Consider the following 13,312-nt stretch of genomic DNA (forward strand, 5'->3'; position numbering starts at 1 on the left):
TGTAGCAAAAAAAATCTCCATCATCCAGAAACAACCATAGATAAGTTTGTGGTAAGAACCAGCAGATTACAAAAAAAGGTAATTGATGAAAAAATTGCCTGGTTTGTTTATGCAACAAACTCTCCTTTTCATATGATTGAGAACCCACACATCATTAACATGGTTCAGTCATTAAAACCAGGATACAGTCCACCCAACAGAGCAGATGTCACAGGCAAATTGCTGGATAAAGTGTATGAAAGAGAAATTGAGCAATGTGCGAAAGGTCTAGAGGGTGAAATTGTTAACTTGAGTCTCGATGGGTGGAGCAATGGCCACAATGATCCTGTTGTATGTGCTTGTGTGCCAAAAGAAGAAGGGAATGTCTTCCTTTCAGAAGCAATTGATACATCAGGAAACGCACACACAGCAGAATACTTACAAGTAGCAGCAGTAAAAGCTGTAACAAACTGTGAAAAAAAAAATCCAAATGTCTAGTACGCAGGTTGGTCACAGACAATGCTGCAAATGTATCCAAGATGAGAAGAAATTTAGAAGAGAGAGTGAAGAGAGTCCCAAGCTAATAACATACGGTTGCAGTGCTCATTTGATGCACCTCCTAGCCGAAGATTTCAGTGTTCCAGAAATAAAGGCTAATGTTGAAATTGCAAAATATTTCCGTAACAACCACTTTGCAGCAGCTGCTCTGAAAAAAGTGGAAGGAACCAAGCTAACTCTCCCACAAAACATGTGATAAAACTCAGTAGTGGACTGTTTTGAGCACTATATCAAGAATTGACCTAATCAGATGACAGTTTGTGAACAAAAAATCAAGAACAAATAGATGGCACTGTCACAGCCAAAGTTCTTAATATTGGGCTTAAGAGAAACGTTGAACAGATGCGGAGAACCCTGAAGCCTATTTCTGTAGCCTTGAACAAAATGCAGGGAAATAGCTGTTTTATTGCTGACGCTGTTGAAATTTGGAAGGAACTGAGTGAGATTTTAAAAAAGATAAATATGCAACGACAGAGTTAAATTACAAGCATTAAAAAAAACAAATGGGACAAGCACTATTTCCAGCAAATATTCTCAATACTCGGTACCAGAGTCAAACCTTAACTGTTGAAGAAGAGGATTTGGCTACGACATGGAAATCCAGCAATCACCCCTCAATAATGCCAACTATAATAAACTTCAGAGCTAGGGTGAACCATTCAAGAAATATGTTTACTGATGATGTTTTAAAGAAAGTCACACCAGTGAACTGGTGGAAGTAACTTAAGCACTTGGATTCATAGACCGTTGAAGTGATAATCTCACTTTTAACAGCAGTAGCTTCTTCTGCCAGTGTAGAAAGAATATTTTCTTCCTTTGGACTAATTCATTCCAAACTGAGAAATCGTTTGGAACATGAAAAAGCAGGAAAGCTTGTTTTTCTTTTCCAGATTGTGAACAAACAGGAAAATGAAGGTGAAGACGACTGAGTTAGCTGCAGAAGCCAATATTTTAAGTTTCTCATGTTGACCTGGCTGACATAGTCGATTTAATTTTTTTTTAAATTATATATATATATTTTATTTATTTATTTTTCCATGTAAACTATTTTAGTTAAACAATTTTAACAAAAACAAACCTGATTTTAAAAAACTTGAATGTTTAACTAAATTCAAATGCTTGTTTTGTTAAAATATTATATGTTTGCTGTTGAAGAAAAAAAATCCAGAATACATAACATTGTTGTTTTAGTTAAATAAAACAATTTAAATGTTGTCTGGTGATGTTCTCCTTCTAATACAGCATGGCAAGAAAATTCTCCAAATATTAACGATTAACCTGTTGAATTGGAGATATTTATGAAGTCATTGGGAGGTGAACTATCTGCTTCAATTACCTTTGGTAAATGAAATAACCAATCATTAATTTTCTGATATAGCTGTAAAACTAATCTGAAAAGTTTTCAAAATAAATCACTTAAAAATGTATAGTGTGTACCTTCTAAAAATGAAACCTACATCTCTGAGTTGTGAAGAATATGTATTAAAGTTATAACAACCAACAAGAATGCACGTTTATGTAGAAATCCATGATTAAATCAAGTCTTCCTGACTAATGATTTAAATCAATTTGATTTAAATCAAATCCACCCTGCAGCTTTCTATCCACCTTATAGTCCATTCATCCAATCCATACTTTTTTTAACTTCCTGGCAAGAAAACTGTGGGAGACCGTACCAAAAGCTTTGCTAAAAAACAAGACATATCACATCCACCGCTTTCCCCATAACCACAGAGCCAGTTATCTCATCATAGAAGGCAATCAAGTTGATCAGGCATGACTTGCCCTTGGTGAATCCATGTTGACTGTTCCTGATCACCTTCCTCTCCTCCAAGTGCTTCAAAATGGATTCCTTGAGGACCTGCTCCATGAGATGATGGAAGCACGTCTTTGGTGGTAAGCTAAATTTCCTCTAAGCTGCGTGGCTCGACAGCAGCCTATCAATGGTCCCAGCCTGGCCCGGAGGTGCTGTGGTGGGGAGACGTACCTCCCCCCAGCAGCACCTGGGCTGCGGCTGGGGGAAGTTCTCTCTCCCTGCCGCAGCCCCGAGGAGAGGGCTTGCACCTGCATTCCCCAGTGTAGCCCGCTGCCCAGTAACTCCAGATGGCTGGCAGGTGAACAAAAGGACGATGGTGGCTCTGCATCCCTAGTATCACACCAAGAGCAGGCCCCGTGGAATAGATGCCCACTGCAGTCCACACCTACCTGCTGCTTCCCTGTCAGACCATATCTGCCAATGATCTTCCTCATCTCCTCCTTCTCCTTGATCTCTGGGTAACACTTCATCATGTACTCCAGGGGTGACAGGTCCAAGTCCAGTTGCTCTTGCAAGTGCTAGACAAAGAGAAGACCAATTTCAGGCCAGCACAAGCAGATATCCCAGCCACCTGCTGGGAGTGAGTTCATAGCCAGCAAGCCTCTCCCAGCCCCCACAACCTCTTCACCTCTGTGGCTACAAGCTGGAGAGCAGGAGGCAGCATTTCAGATACACCTCCATCCCCAGATCACAGCAACCCATACCTGCCAACACCTCAGTGTGGTAAGAGGCTCACAAGGCATAAGGAAGCGGCCTCCATATCAAACAGAGTTCTGTAAAGAACATGCTTTGTCCTGTACCAGGCACAGAGTTGCAGTCTCCGTTCCAAGGGGTCAGAGACAAACAGACAGGCCCAGAGCAGCACAATCACACTTTCCAAGGGAAGCAAGGGTTGCCACCATGGCCTGCTCAATAGCCACACCCAGCAGGAGGAGACATGAGCTAGAAGGCAGTCCAGAGCCCTTTCACTGAGCAGCAGCTCTTCCCCATTAGTCACAGCACAGCGCTGGGCTTGGAATGAGGCGCCTCTTCACCTGGAGGCTCAGCCTGTGACCCAGCAAGCAGGAGCTAGAGACTCTTAGGCCAGGCTTGGGGGAGGGGCCTGGGGAGAAGAATGGAGAGATGAGACCCCTCTGTTCCCGGGTAGCCACCCCAGCAGCCTGTGACATTCCTCACTGCCCCTGCAGGGATTACCTGGTGGTATCTGCCGATTTTTACATGTGAGTGTTTGCGAATCATCCCATCTGTGGGCAGCAGCTGGAAGGAAGACAAAGGCATTTTACAAGGGAATGGCAGCCCAGCCACGCCCCCACAATGGCCCACTTTATCCTGCTCCAGCCAATGGGAGACAGCTGAGATTGCTGGCTTGAAAAGTGTGGCAGCACCGTGGCCTTATCACTTCTTCCCTCCCACAACCCTATCTTACGGGGGGGGGGGGGGGGATTGGGGGGGGGGCACATGCTTCTTGGGGGTCAGTGAATGGGTCATGCGTTGTAATAATTGGGCCTACAAATTTATTCTAATTGTAAGCTCAACTCTGGGAAAATGGATAAAAGTTTATACAGTGTCACAATAACCTACAACAGTAAGTGTTGATGGGACAAAAGACTGAATTAGTCCAAACAAAAGGTCTCCTCATATAACTCAAGGACTGTATTAAGATCAAGCTTTGTAAACAAGAGAAGGGTGGAACTGAAGAAATCAGTGAAGCAAAATTGGTGTGTCAGAAATTAAGGATGAATCTAGACTGTTCTCAGTGCTACCAGATGACAGAACAAGGAGTAATGGTCTCAAGTTGCAGTGGGGGAGGTTTAGGTTGGATATTAGGAAACACTTTTTCACTAGGAGGGTGGTGAAGCACTGGAATGGGTTACCTAGGGAGGTGGTGGATTCTCCTTCCTTAGAGGTTTTTAAAGTCAGGCTTGACAAAGCCCTGACTGGGATGATTTAGTTGGGAATTGGTCCTGCTTTGAGCAGGGGGTTGGACTAGATGACCTCCTGAGGTCCCTTCCAACCCTGATATTCCATGAACTTCTCTCCTTTTGGGGGAAAGTTATTACTAGCTTTAATACCATCTACAAGACTATCAAACAAGGGTTTTCTAAAATCTCTCTCCAGCTAAAAGGAAAGGGAACAAGAAATGTTAAAATTGAAGCCTTATTTAATACTTTATATTTCAAATGCCTTAACTGTTTTCCTTGCTTTCTGTATCTTTAATAGAGAGGTTAAAAAAAAATTAACAATGATTGCCATGGTACTAAGCAGGCTGAATTCTATGTATACGACCCCCCCAACCTTGTTTGAAACGGTTTAATGTTGCTAACATGACCCAGTCAGTGTTCATCTTTGACTCTTTGGACCCATGTATTCCACCTACAGTAATACAACAGAGGCTCTGTACAAGGAAGCATTTTGGGCACTGTCCATCCCCGCAGGTGACACCAGGGCTGTGGGGGTGGGGAAGAGAAGAGGAGACAGCCATGTAGGAAGCATACCTCTCCTGTGAGCAGTTTCAGCAGCGTTGACTTCCCAGCACCATTGGGTCCCACAAGTGCCACACGTGTGTCCAGGTCAATCCCGAACTCCAGGTTATTATAGATCCAGGGCTGCAATCCACAGGGGAGACCGTGAGCGGGGCACCCCCCCAAAGCACCTGGGAAGCTGTGATGAGCAGGCCCAGCTGGGGCACTTCTGATAAGCCACAGCTGCAAGAGCTGAGCCCCTCCCCATGCTACGGTCTGATGGGGAAGCTGGGTCAGTGGCCCCAGGACCCAAACAAGGGGAGGGGGGGAACCTTCATGCAACCCAGGCAAGCACTGCACCGAGTGTGCTTGGGGACGGAGAATACTCACCCCATCCTTCATGTACTTGAAGCTGACATTCTGCACCATGATGACAGGAGGGGGGATTTTCCCACATGGTGGGAAATAAAATGACAGAGTCTGGAAACAAAACACACCACCATGTTAAGTTCCTGCCCCACCCAGGGTACCAGGGGAGCCCTGCAGTTCCAATATGACTTGGCTTCCAAGTATGGAGGAGAAACTGCCTGCATCCCTGGAGCCCAGAGAGCAGTCCATGGCTTTACAAGTTGCTCCTAGCAGCCATCAGGTCAAGCAGGTCTGTAACTCACTAGCAGGAGGTTTGCTGTGACATTCTGCCCATTGCTGGCATCTGCCTACCCATTCTGCTTCCTTTGCAGGGTAGGTGTGTTCATGTCTCCACCCCACTTTAATCCTTCAGCTGAAGGGAGGGGCTGTTCCCCCACCCTCCCAGCCATTCAGCATTCCTTGCTTTGGATCTCTTGGGAGGGTTGGACAAGCCTTCACCCCCATGCTGGGACAAGAAGCCTCTGTATAGTAGCCCTCTGTGCATTCTCCTTTAGCCAGTCTTCTGTTAGAGCTGGAGCCCCATTTACTGCCCCCTGTCCCTCCCACTCCTGCTTCCAGCTCTGATGATTATTCCCAGCTGCAGCTCATTTTACTTCTCCAGCCATATTTATAGTTCTCGTCTCCCACAGACAGCCCCGCTTCTCCATCCTACCTTATCATTCACCACCCTCTCTGTTAGCCCGGAAGCCATCATCTTCTGAAGGGTCTTCTCTTTGCTTTGGGCCTGCCTGGCCAGCTTGGCACTGCCATGACCGAATCGTGCAATGTAATTCTGTAATGAGACAAGGGATTACCTTGTGGCAGCTGCTACAGTGGGGTGCATGTGGGGAAAAGACTGAGAACTGCAGTCCAGTTAAATAGATACCTTCATGTGGGCAATCTGATCCTGCTCCCAATGGAAACGCTTCATCTGATTTTCTTCTAGCTCCAGACGGGTCTTCACGTACTGATCATAATTCCCCTGGAGGGAGAGACCACAGCCCATGAGACAGCTCCCAAAGGCCACACCCTCCCTGCACATAGCTGAAGCAAGCTGCCCAGGCCTCTTGCAAGCAGGTGCTCTCTAGACTGCACATTCCTGCCCTGGAGCCAGGGTTGGGTCTGGGATGGAGTCGGTGGTCTAAACAGGGGTCTCCTCCTCCCCCCCTCAGCCCAGGAGCTTGTCACACCCTGGCCCCATTCACTCACCGTGTAATACTTCAGTTTGCGGTTGTGCATGTGGATGATGTTGGTGCAGATGCCATTCAGGAAGTCCTGGGAGTGGGAGATCAGCACAAGGATCCGTTTGAACCTGCAGCACCACACAGAACTATTAGAGGTCCGACTGGGATGAGATTCCTAGGCTGGCAGCCCTGCCAGGGACCAGGAGGGATTCATGTGCACTAAGAACCACTCTGGATTCCCCCCCACTACAGAGAACCAGGTGCTGCAAGAGCTTTAGGGAAAGCTGCTGGGCCCAGTCCCAAGAAAGAAGATGATCCCTCACCACAATTGGGGCCTCTTTCCTGTCCATTCTGCCCGACACACACTTTTTGGAGGGCCTAGTCTGCTCCATGGGAAATACTAATTCAGTAATGCCTCCCAGCGAGAGTCCTTTTGGGCATGGACTCTCCTACTGTCCATTCAGCACCCAGCACAATTGGACCTCAGTGCCACCATAATGCAAACAGACACGTCCACAGGTGGCACCTACAGAACAGCTGCCGGGAGCAACTGCTCCAGGGAGCGAGCTGCACTGGGATGCCCCAGCAGGGTGCACAGGCACCAGAGCACAGCAATAGCTGCCTCCAGCCACCCTTACGTTTTCAGCTCCTCTTCCAGCCACACACAGGCATCCAGGTCCAGGTGGTTTGTGGGCTCGTCCAGCAGCAGCATGAATGGCCGAATGAAGAGAGCTCTGCAGAGGCCAGGAGAGAGGTAGTGAATAGAACATAAGAACGGCCGTACCGGGTCAGACCAAAGGTCCATCCAGCCCAGTATCCTGTCTACTGACAGTGGCCAATGCCAGGTGCCCCAGAGGGAGTGAACTTAACAGGTAATGATCAAGTGATCTTTCTCCTGACGTCCATCTCCACCCTCTGACAAACAGAGGCTAGGGACACCATTCCTCACCATTAATGGACTTAACCTCCATGAATTTATCTAGTTCTCTTTTAAACCCTGTTAATAGTCCTAGCCTTCATAACCTCCTCAGGCAAAGAGTTCCACAGGTTGACTGTGCGCTGTGTGAAGAAGAACTTCTTTTTATTTGTTTTAAACCTGCTGCCTATTAATTTTATTTGGTGGCCCTTAGTTCTTATATTATGGGAACAAGTAAATAACATTTCCTTATTCACTTTCTCCACTCCACTCATTCTTTTATATACCTCTATCATATCCCTCCTTAGTCTCCTCTTTTCCAAGCTGAAAAGTCCTAGCCTCTAATCTCTCCTCACATGGGACCCGTTCCAAACCCTTAATCATTTTAGTTGCCCTTCTCTGAACCTTTTCTAATGCCAGTATATCTTTTTTGAGATGAGGAGACCACATCTGTATGCAGAATTCAAGATGTGGGCGTACCATGGATTTATAGAAGGACAATAAGATATTCTCCGTCTTATTCTCTATCCCTTTTTGAATGATTCCTAACATCCTGTTTGCTTTTTTGACTGCCACTGCACACTGCATGGACGTCTTCAGAGAACTATCCATGATGACTCCAAGATCCTGATTAGCTGTAGCTAAATTAGCCCCCAGTCACATTGTATGTATAGTTGGGCTTATTTTTTCCCAACGTTCATTACTTTACATTTATCCACATTAAATTTCATTTGCCATTTTGTTGCCCAATCACTTAGTTTTGCGAGATCTTTCTGAAGATCTTCACAGTCTGCTTTGGTCTTGACTATCTTGAGCGGTTTAGTAACATCTGCAAACTTTGCCACCTCACTGTTTACCCCTTTCTCCAGATCATATATGAGTAAGTTGAATAGGATTGGTCCTAGGACTGACCTTTGGGGAACACCACTAGTTACTCCTCTCCAGTCTGAAAATTTACCATTTAGTCCTACTCTTTGTTCTCTGTCTTTTAACCAGTTCTCAATCCATGAAAGGATCTTCCCTCTTATCCCATGACAACTTAATTTATGTAAGAGCCTTTGGTGAGGGACGTTGTCAAAGGCTTTCTGGAAAGCTAAGTACACTATGTCTACTGGATCCCCCTTGTCCACATGTTTGTTGACCACTACAAAGAACTCTAATAGCTTAGTAAGACATGATTTCCCTTTACAGAAACCATGTTGACTTTTGCCCAACAATTTATGTTCTTCTGTGTCTCTGACAATTTTATTCTTTACTATTTTGCCCGGTACTGATGTTAAACTTACTGGTCTGTAATTGCCGGGATCACCTCTAGAGCCCTTTTTAAATATTGGCGTTACATTAGCTATCTTCCAGTCACTGGGTACAGAAGCCGATTTAAAGGACTGGTTACAAACCATAGTTAAATGTGAAATTGCAGAACTATTGAGTTCTTTCAGAACTCTTTGGGTGAATGCCATCTGGTCCCGGTGACTTGTTACTGTTAAGTTTATCAGTTAATTCCAAAACCTCCTCTAGTGACAGATTTGTCACCTACAAAGGACGGCTCAGATTTGGGAATCTCCCTAACATCCTCAGCCGTGAACACTGAAGCAAAGAATTCATTTAGTTTCTCCACAATTACTTTATCGTCTTTAAGTGCTCCTTTTGTATCTCGATCGTCCAGGGACCCCACTGGTTATTTAGCAGGCTTCCTGCTAAATCGAGAGTTGCCTCTCCCCTTGTGGGTTCCTGTACCAGCTGCTCCATGAAGCAGTCATTTAAAGTATTGAGAAATTTTGTCTCTGCATTTCATCCTGAGGTGACACGTACCCAGTCAATATGGGGATAATTGAAACATGGAGCATCATAAAACTATAGGGTTAAAAGGGACCGCAAAGGTCATCAGTCTAACCCTTACCAAGATGCACCATTTGTGGTGTCTAAGCCATGCACGACAGAGGCTACCCAGCCTCTTTTTGAAAGCCCCCATTGAAGGAGATTCCGTGACTTCCCTAAATTTGTTCCATTGTTCTACTGTTTTTACAGTTAGGAATTTTTTTCCTGAGATTTAATTTAAATCTGCTACCATGTAGTTTGAACCCATTGCCTTTTGTCCTGCCCTCTGTGGCAAGAGAACAATTTTTCTGCATCTTTTTTTATAGAGGTCTTCAAATACTTTCCCCAAGCCCAGCTTGGAGGGTGGATGTCCAGAAAGCAACTCCTAACACCTCCCCAGAGATCTGTTCCAGGTTGCTACAGTGGAGGCACAGAGAAGAGGGGAGTCCCCAGGGAGGGAACACTTAGTTTAGCACTCACCTGGCAAGAGCCACCCTCATTCGCCAACCGCCACTAAAATCTTTCAGCTTCTTCCTCTGCATGGCTGGAGTGAACCCCAAACCGTACAAGATCCGTGAGGCCCGCACCTCTGCCTTATCAGCGTCTAGCTCCTCCAGACGCTCATACAGCTCCATCAGCTTCTCACACTCCGCTGCAAGAGAAGACTTTGCCAGTCAGCACCCGCGCCAGCACCCCACCAGTGTCCCACTCTCCCCTTATGTCCCTCATCACTGCTGCCTGCAGCTGCTAGGGGCTACCTCTCTGCCCCCTGGTTCACAAACCACCTCCCAAGGCAGGGACCCCATAGCAAGCTCCAGGGAAGCAAGCTCCACTCTGGTTTGAGTGGAAGGAGCTGTTGTGTTGCTGGAGAAGGAGCAGTGGTCCCCAGAAGTCTCCAGCTAGAGGTTAGCAGCAGAATCAGGCTTCACGCCCTGTGAAAGCGTTGGTAAAGAGCCTGAGTAAGAACTCCCTTCCCCCAGGAGGAATCCCTGCCTACATGAACCCCCCCCCCCGAGCATTACCATCCTCGTGAGCCAGACGCTCAGCTTCCCGCTCCAGCATGGCCCTCTCCGTATCCACCTCCATCACACACTGTAGTGGCGTCTTCTCACTAGGAGGCATCTCCCGGGTCAGGTGATAGATGTCAATGTGCTCTGGGATTGGCACTTCCCGCTTCCCGATAGCAGACAGGAGCATGGACTTTCCTATGTGCAGGCAGGTAGGCAGACAAACACCCTCCTGTTATTGTCTCGCATTGGAAGTGAGTGCATCAAGGAGCACCTAGGAGCCTTACTCATAAATCAGGAACCTACTGTGCTAGGTACCGTACAAACAGAACAAAAAGACAGTCCCTGCCCTGAGGGGCTCATAGTCTAAGTGTAAGGCAAGAAACAACAGATAGGTTCAGACAGGGGAGTACAAGGAAACAATGAGACAATATTGGTCAGCATGATAGGCAGAGGTCTCTGCACACTAGCAGACTAACCATCAAGTTTTATGTAGGATCATCGGAAAGGAGAGTTTTAAGGATAGTCTGGAAAGTAGATAAGGAGGCACCTCTGCAGATATTTATGGGGAGCACCTCCCAAGTATATGGGACAGCCTGGGAGAAAGTACAAAGGTGTTAGAAAATGTAACAAGTGGACATTGGAAGCTGGCATCGACTGATCAGAGGCAAGCATCAAACAGAGAAATGATAGCTAGAGCTGGGACTAACTATGACGAGGCCTGAAAGTGAAGACAAGCAGTTTGAGATGATCGAGAAGGGGGAGCCAGTGGAGGGAATCAAGGAGAGGGCTGACGTGGTCAAAGTGACAGGCTAGGAAAACGATCTTTGCAGCAGTATCCTGAATGGGTATTAGTAGGGCAACACTGCATTTGTCAAGAACAGAGAGATGGGTGTTGCAGTAACCAAGAAGCGAGATGTTGAGAGCTTGGAAGAGAATTTTAGCTGTGTGGATGGATAGGAAAGACCGTATCTTAGATATTATATAGAAAGAATCAAACAGATTTAGATACATCCTGGACATGAAGACCTAGAGAGAGAGGTCCGACTCGAATGTGACTCCCAGGTTATGGGCATTAGTGACAGGCAAGGGGGTGGTGTTGTCCATAGTGATCAGAAAAGAAGATAGCAGGAAGGGTGATTAGGAGCTCTTTTACCCATGTTAAGCTCGAGCTGATAGCTAGACATAAAAGACAAATTGAGGTTTTAAGCTTGGACAGGAGACAGGTCTGGACTAGAGAGGTGAATCATCCACATAGAGATAGTAGCTGAATTTGTGTTTGCATACGAGATTACCCAGAAATAAGGTGGAGAGAGAAAAGAGGAGGGATCAAGGACAGAGCCCCGTGGAAACCACACAGAACCGTTGGAAGGCAGAGGAGGAGGATCTTCAATTAGAGAGGTAGGCGTAGAACCAGGAGAGGACAGAGTCAAAGAAGCCAAGAGAGGGCAGGATTTCAAGAAGGGAATCATGGTCACCATGACGTCCCTGCACTGTGACACGGATGCTGCTAAATACACAACGGAAAGCTGCAATGAAATCCATCTAGCTTCCTTCCCCATTTTACTCCCCCATGAATCTCCCTGGCGTGAGGGCAGGTGCCCCAGGTGTATTTGCTGCACTGCCCCAGCTGAGTCTCACTCTGTTTTTTCCTGCTCAGGGGGCTCCTCTCTCCGGCATCACTGAAGTTTTGCATCCTGCAGCTCACCACACAGAGCATCATTTCCCCAAACCAGCACTGAGAAGCTCCCACCCCACATGCACACAGCACCCCCCAATCTCACCTATCCCATTGAGCCCGATAAGCCCATAGCGACGCCCTGAGTTCAGCTCGAGTTTGGTGTCACTCAGCAGCTCCTGTCCGTGGAAGGTCAGCGACAGGTTAATGATGTGCACGTCAGTGCTGTTGGGGTGGGAGGCCAGCACCCCAGTGACAGCACGAGCAGCTGCTTTCTTCAGCTCGAAGTCCTCCAGCTCCTTCGTCAAAGCATCTATCTCTGCATGCGGAGAGAGGCCAAAAGACAAGGACTAACCCAGGGTCCCCATAGCAGCCCTCACTCCGCCCCCAGCACCCAAAATGATGTGGGGGTCTTCCCCTGCCCCAGCACTGTTCCCCAGGACAAGAGGCAGCTCACTTGCTCAGCTAAGCAGGCAGAATCACCATGTTTAGTGCAGTTTCATTACTGATTCAGTTCACCCAATGGGATTGAAGTATGCAAATCAATTGGTGAGTAATGACTGGCTGAATTACCTCTGATGTCAAGGTGTTCCTCTGCCTGCAGCACCATAGGGGGCACTGTGTGCAAATCAGGCTTTTCAGATGTTCGGGTTTTCCAACTGTCACCAAAATCAATAGGGTTCTTCTCACTGATGCCCAGAACATTCCCTGAAGTTTTGGAATTGATCGGATGTGGTCTTCAAAAGGTACCACATTACAGACAGGCAGAAATGCCATTGAGCATTAGGTCTCACTTTGCTTGGTCAGCCAGACAAATAAAAGATGGAAGGGGGAAGAGACTGGAGAGGGAATGACTTGCCCAACATCACAGAGCAGGTTAGTGGTAGAGCCAGTAATAAAATCCAAGTCTCTTAGGTCCCAGTTTAGTGCCCTGACCACTGGACGATGGTACCTCTAACAGATTTATTCCCCCAGCATCTCTTTGCATGCTACACAGATGTGGGATGGTCCCAGGCAACTATACAGAAAAGAAGAATCCTTTACAGGTACAGCCTACTCCATGGGATTCTGGTACCATGACTGCCTGGCATACAGAAATGTAACTAGGCATTTTAGCACCTTGGTCGAGCAAGCACCCCCTAATGTTTATTTCGGTCATTTTTCCACCCCCGACAGCTTTGCACCCTGCCCTGGTTTACAGCCCTGCTGGCACACCACCTCTAGAAGAATCCTGTTTCCTCCTGTTCCACATACGTTGTGAAGTCAACACACTACAGCAAAGATAGTAATCTTCCCTGTTTCTTCTACGAGAGAATACCAGGCCAATGGTCCCCTATGGGAAGGATCTCTCCCATTAAGCTATCCAAACTCTGCTAGTCTTAGTGTGCCAGATACATCCCATAAAGAGACAGTCAAATACAGCTCAAGCCTATATGCCAATAGACTGAAAATAAGAAACCCCAAACCCCAGAGTGGTTCCAGTAGC

General features: G+C 46.8%; 1 protein-coding gene across 1 annotated transcript in view; it reads right to left on the minus strand.

Annotated features, from left to right (window-relative positions):
• The window catches only part of LOC117871965 (ATP-binding cassette sub-family F member 2), a 34,537-nt gene that overhangs the window by 19,456 nt on the left and 1,769 nt on the right, over positions 1-13,312 (minus strand). The window contains exons 3-13 of the mRNA XM_034759864.1: positions 11,933-12,145; positions 10,164-10,346; positions 9,622-9,793; positions 7,046-7,141; positions 6,433-6,535; positions 6,110-6,205; positions 5,897-6,016; positions 5,206-5,295; positions 4,849-4,959; positions 3,548-3,610; positions 2,743-2,871 (exon numbers count right to left, since the gene is read on the minus strand). Of these exons, the coding sequence (XP_034615755.1) occupies positions 2,743-2,871; positions 3,548-3,610; positions 4,849-4,959; positions 5,206-5,295; positions 5,897-6,016; positions 6,110-6,205; positions 6,433-6,535; positions 7,046-7,141; positions 9,622-9,793; positions 10,164-10,346; positions 11,933-12,145 (1,376 nt within the window). The remainder of the gene's footprint in view (positions 1-2,742; positions 2,872-3,547; positions 3,611-4,848; positions 4,960-5,205; positions 5,296-5,896; positions 6,017-6,109; positions 6,206-6,432; positions 6,536-7,045; positions 7,142-9,621; positions 9,794-10,163; positions 10,347-11,932; positions 12,146-13,312) is intronic.

The sequence above is a fragment of the Trachemys scripta genome, chromosome 2 (assembly GCF_013100865.1).
Source record: "Trachemys scripta elegans isolate TJP31775 chromosome 2, CAS_Tse_1.0, whole genome shotgun sequence".
In the NCBI taxonomy this organism is placed as follows: Eukaryota; Metazoa; Chordata; order Testudines; family Emydidae; genus Trachemys; species Trachemys scripta.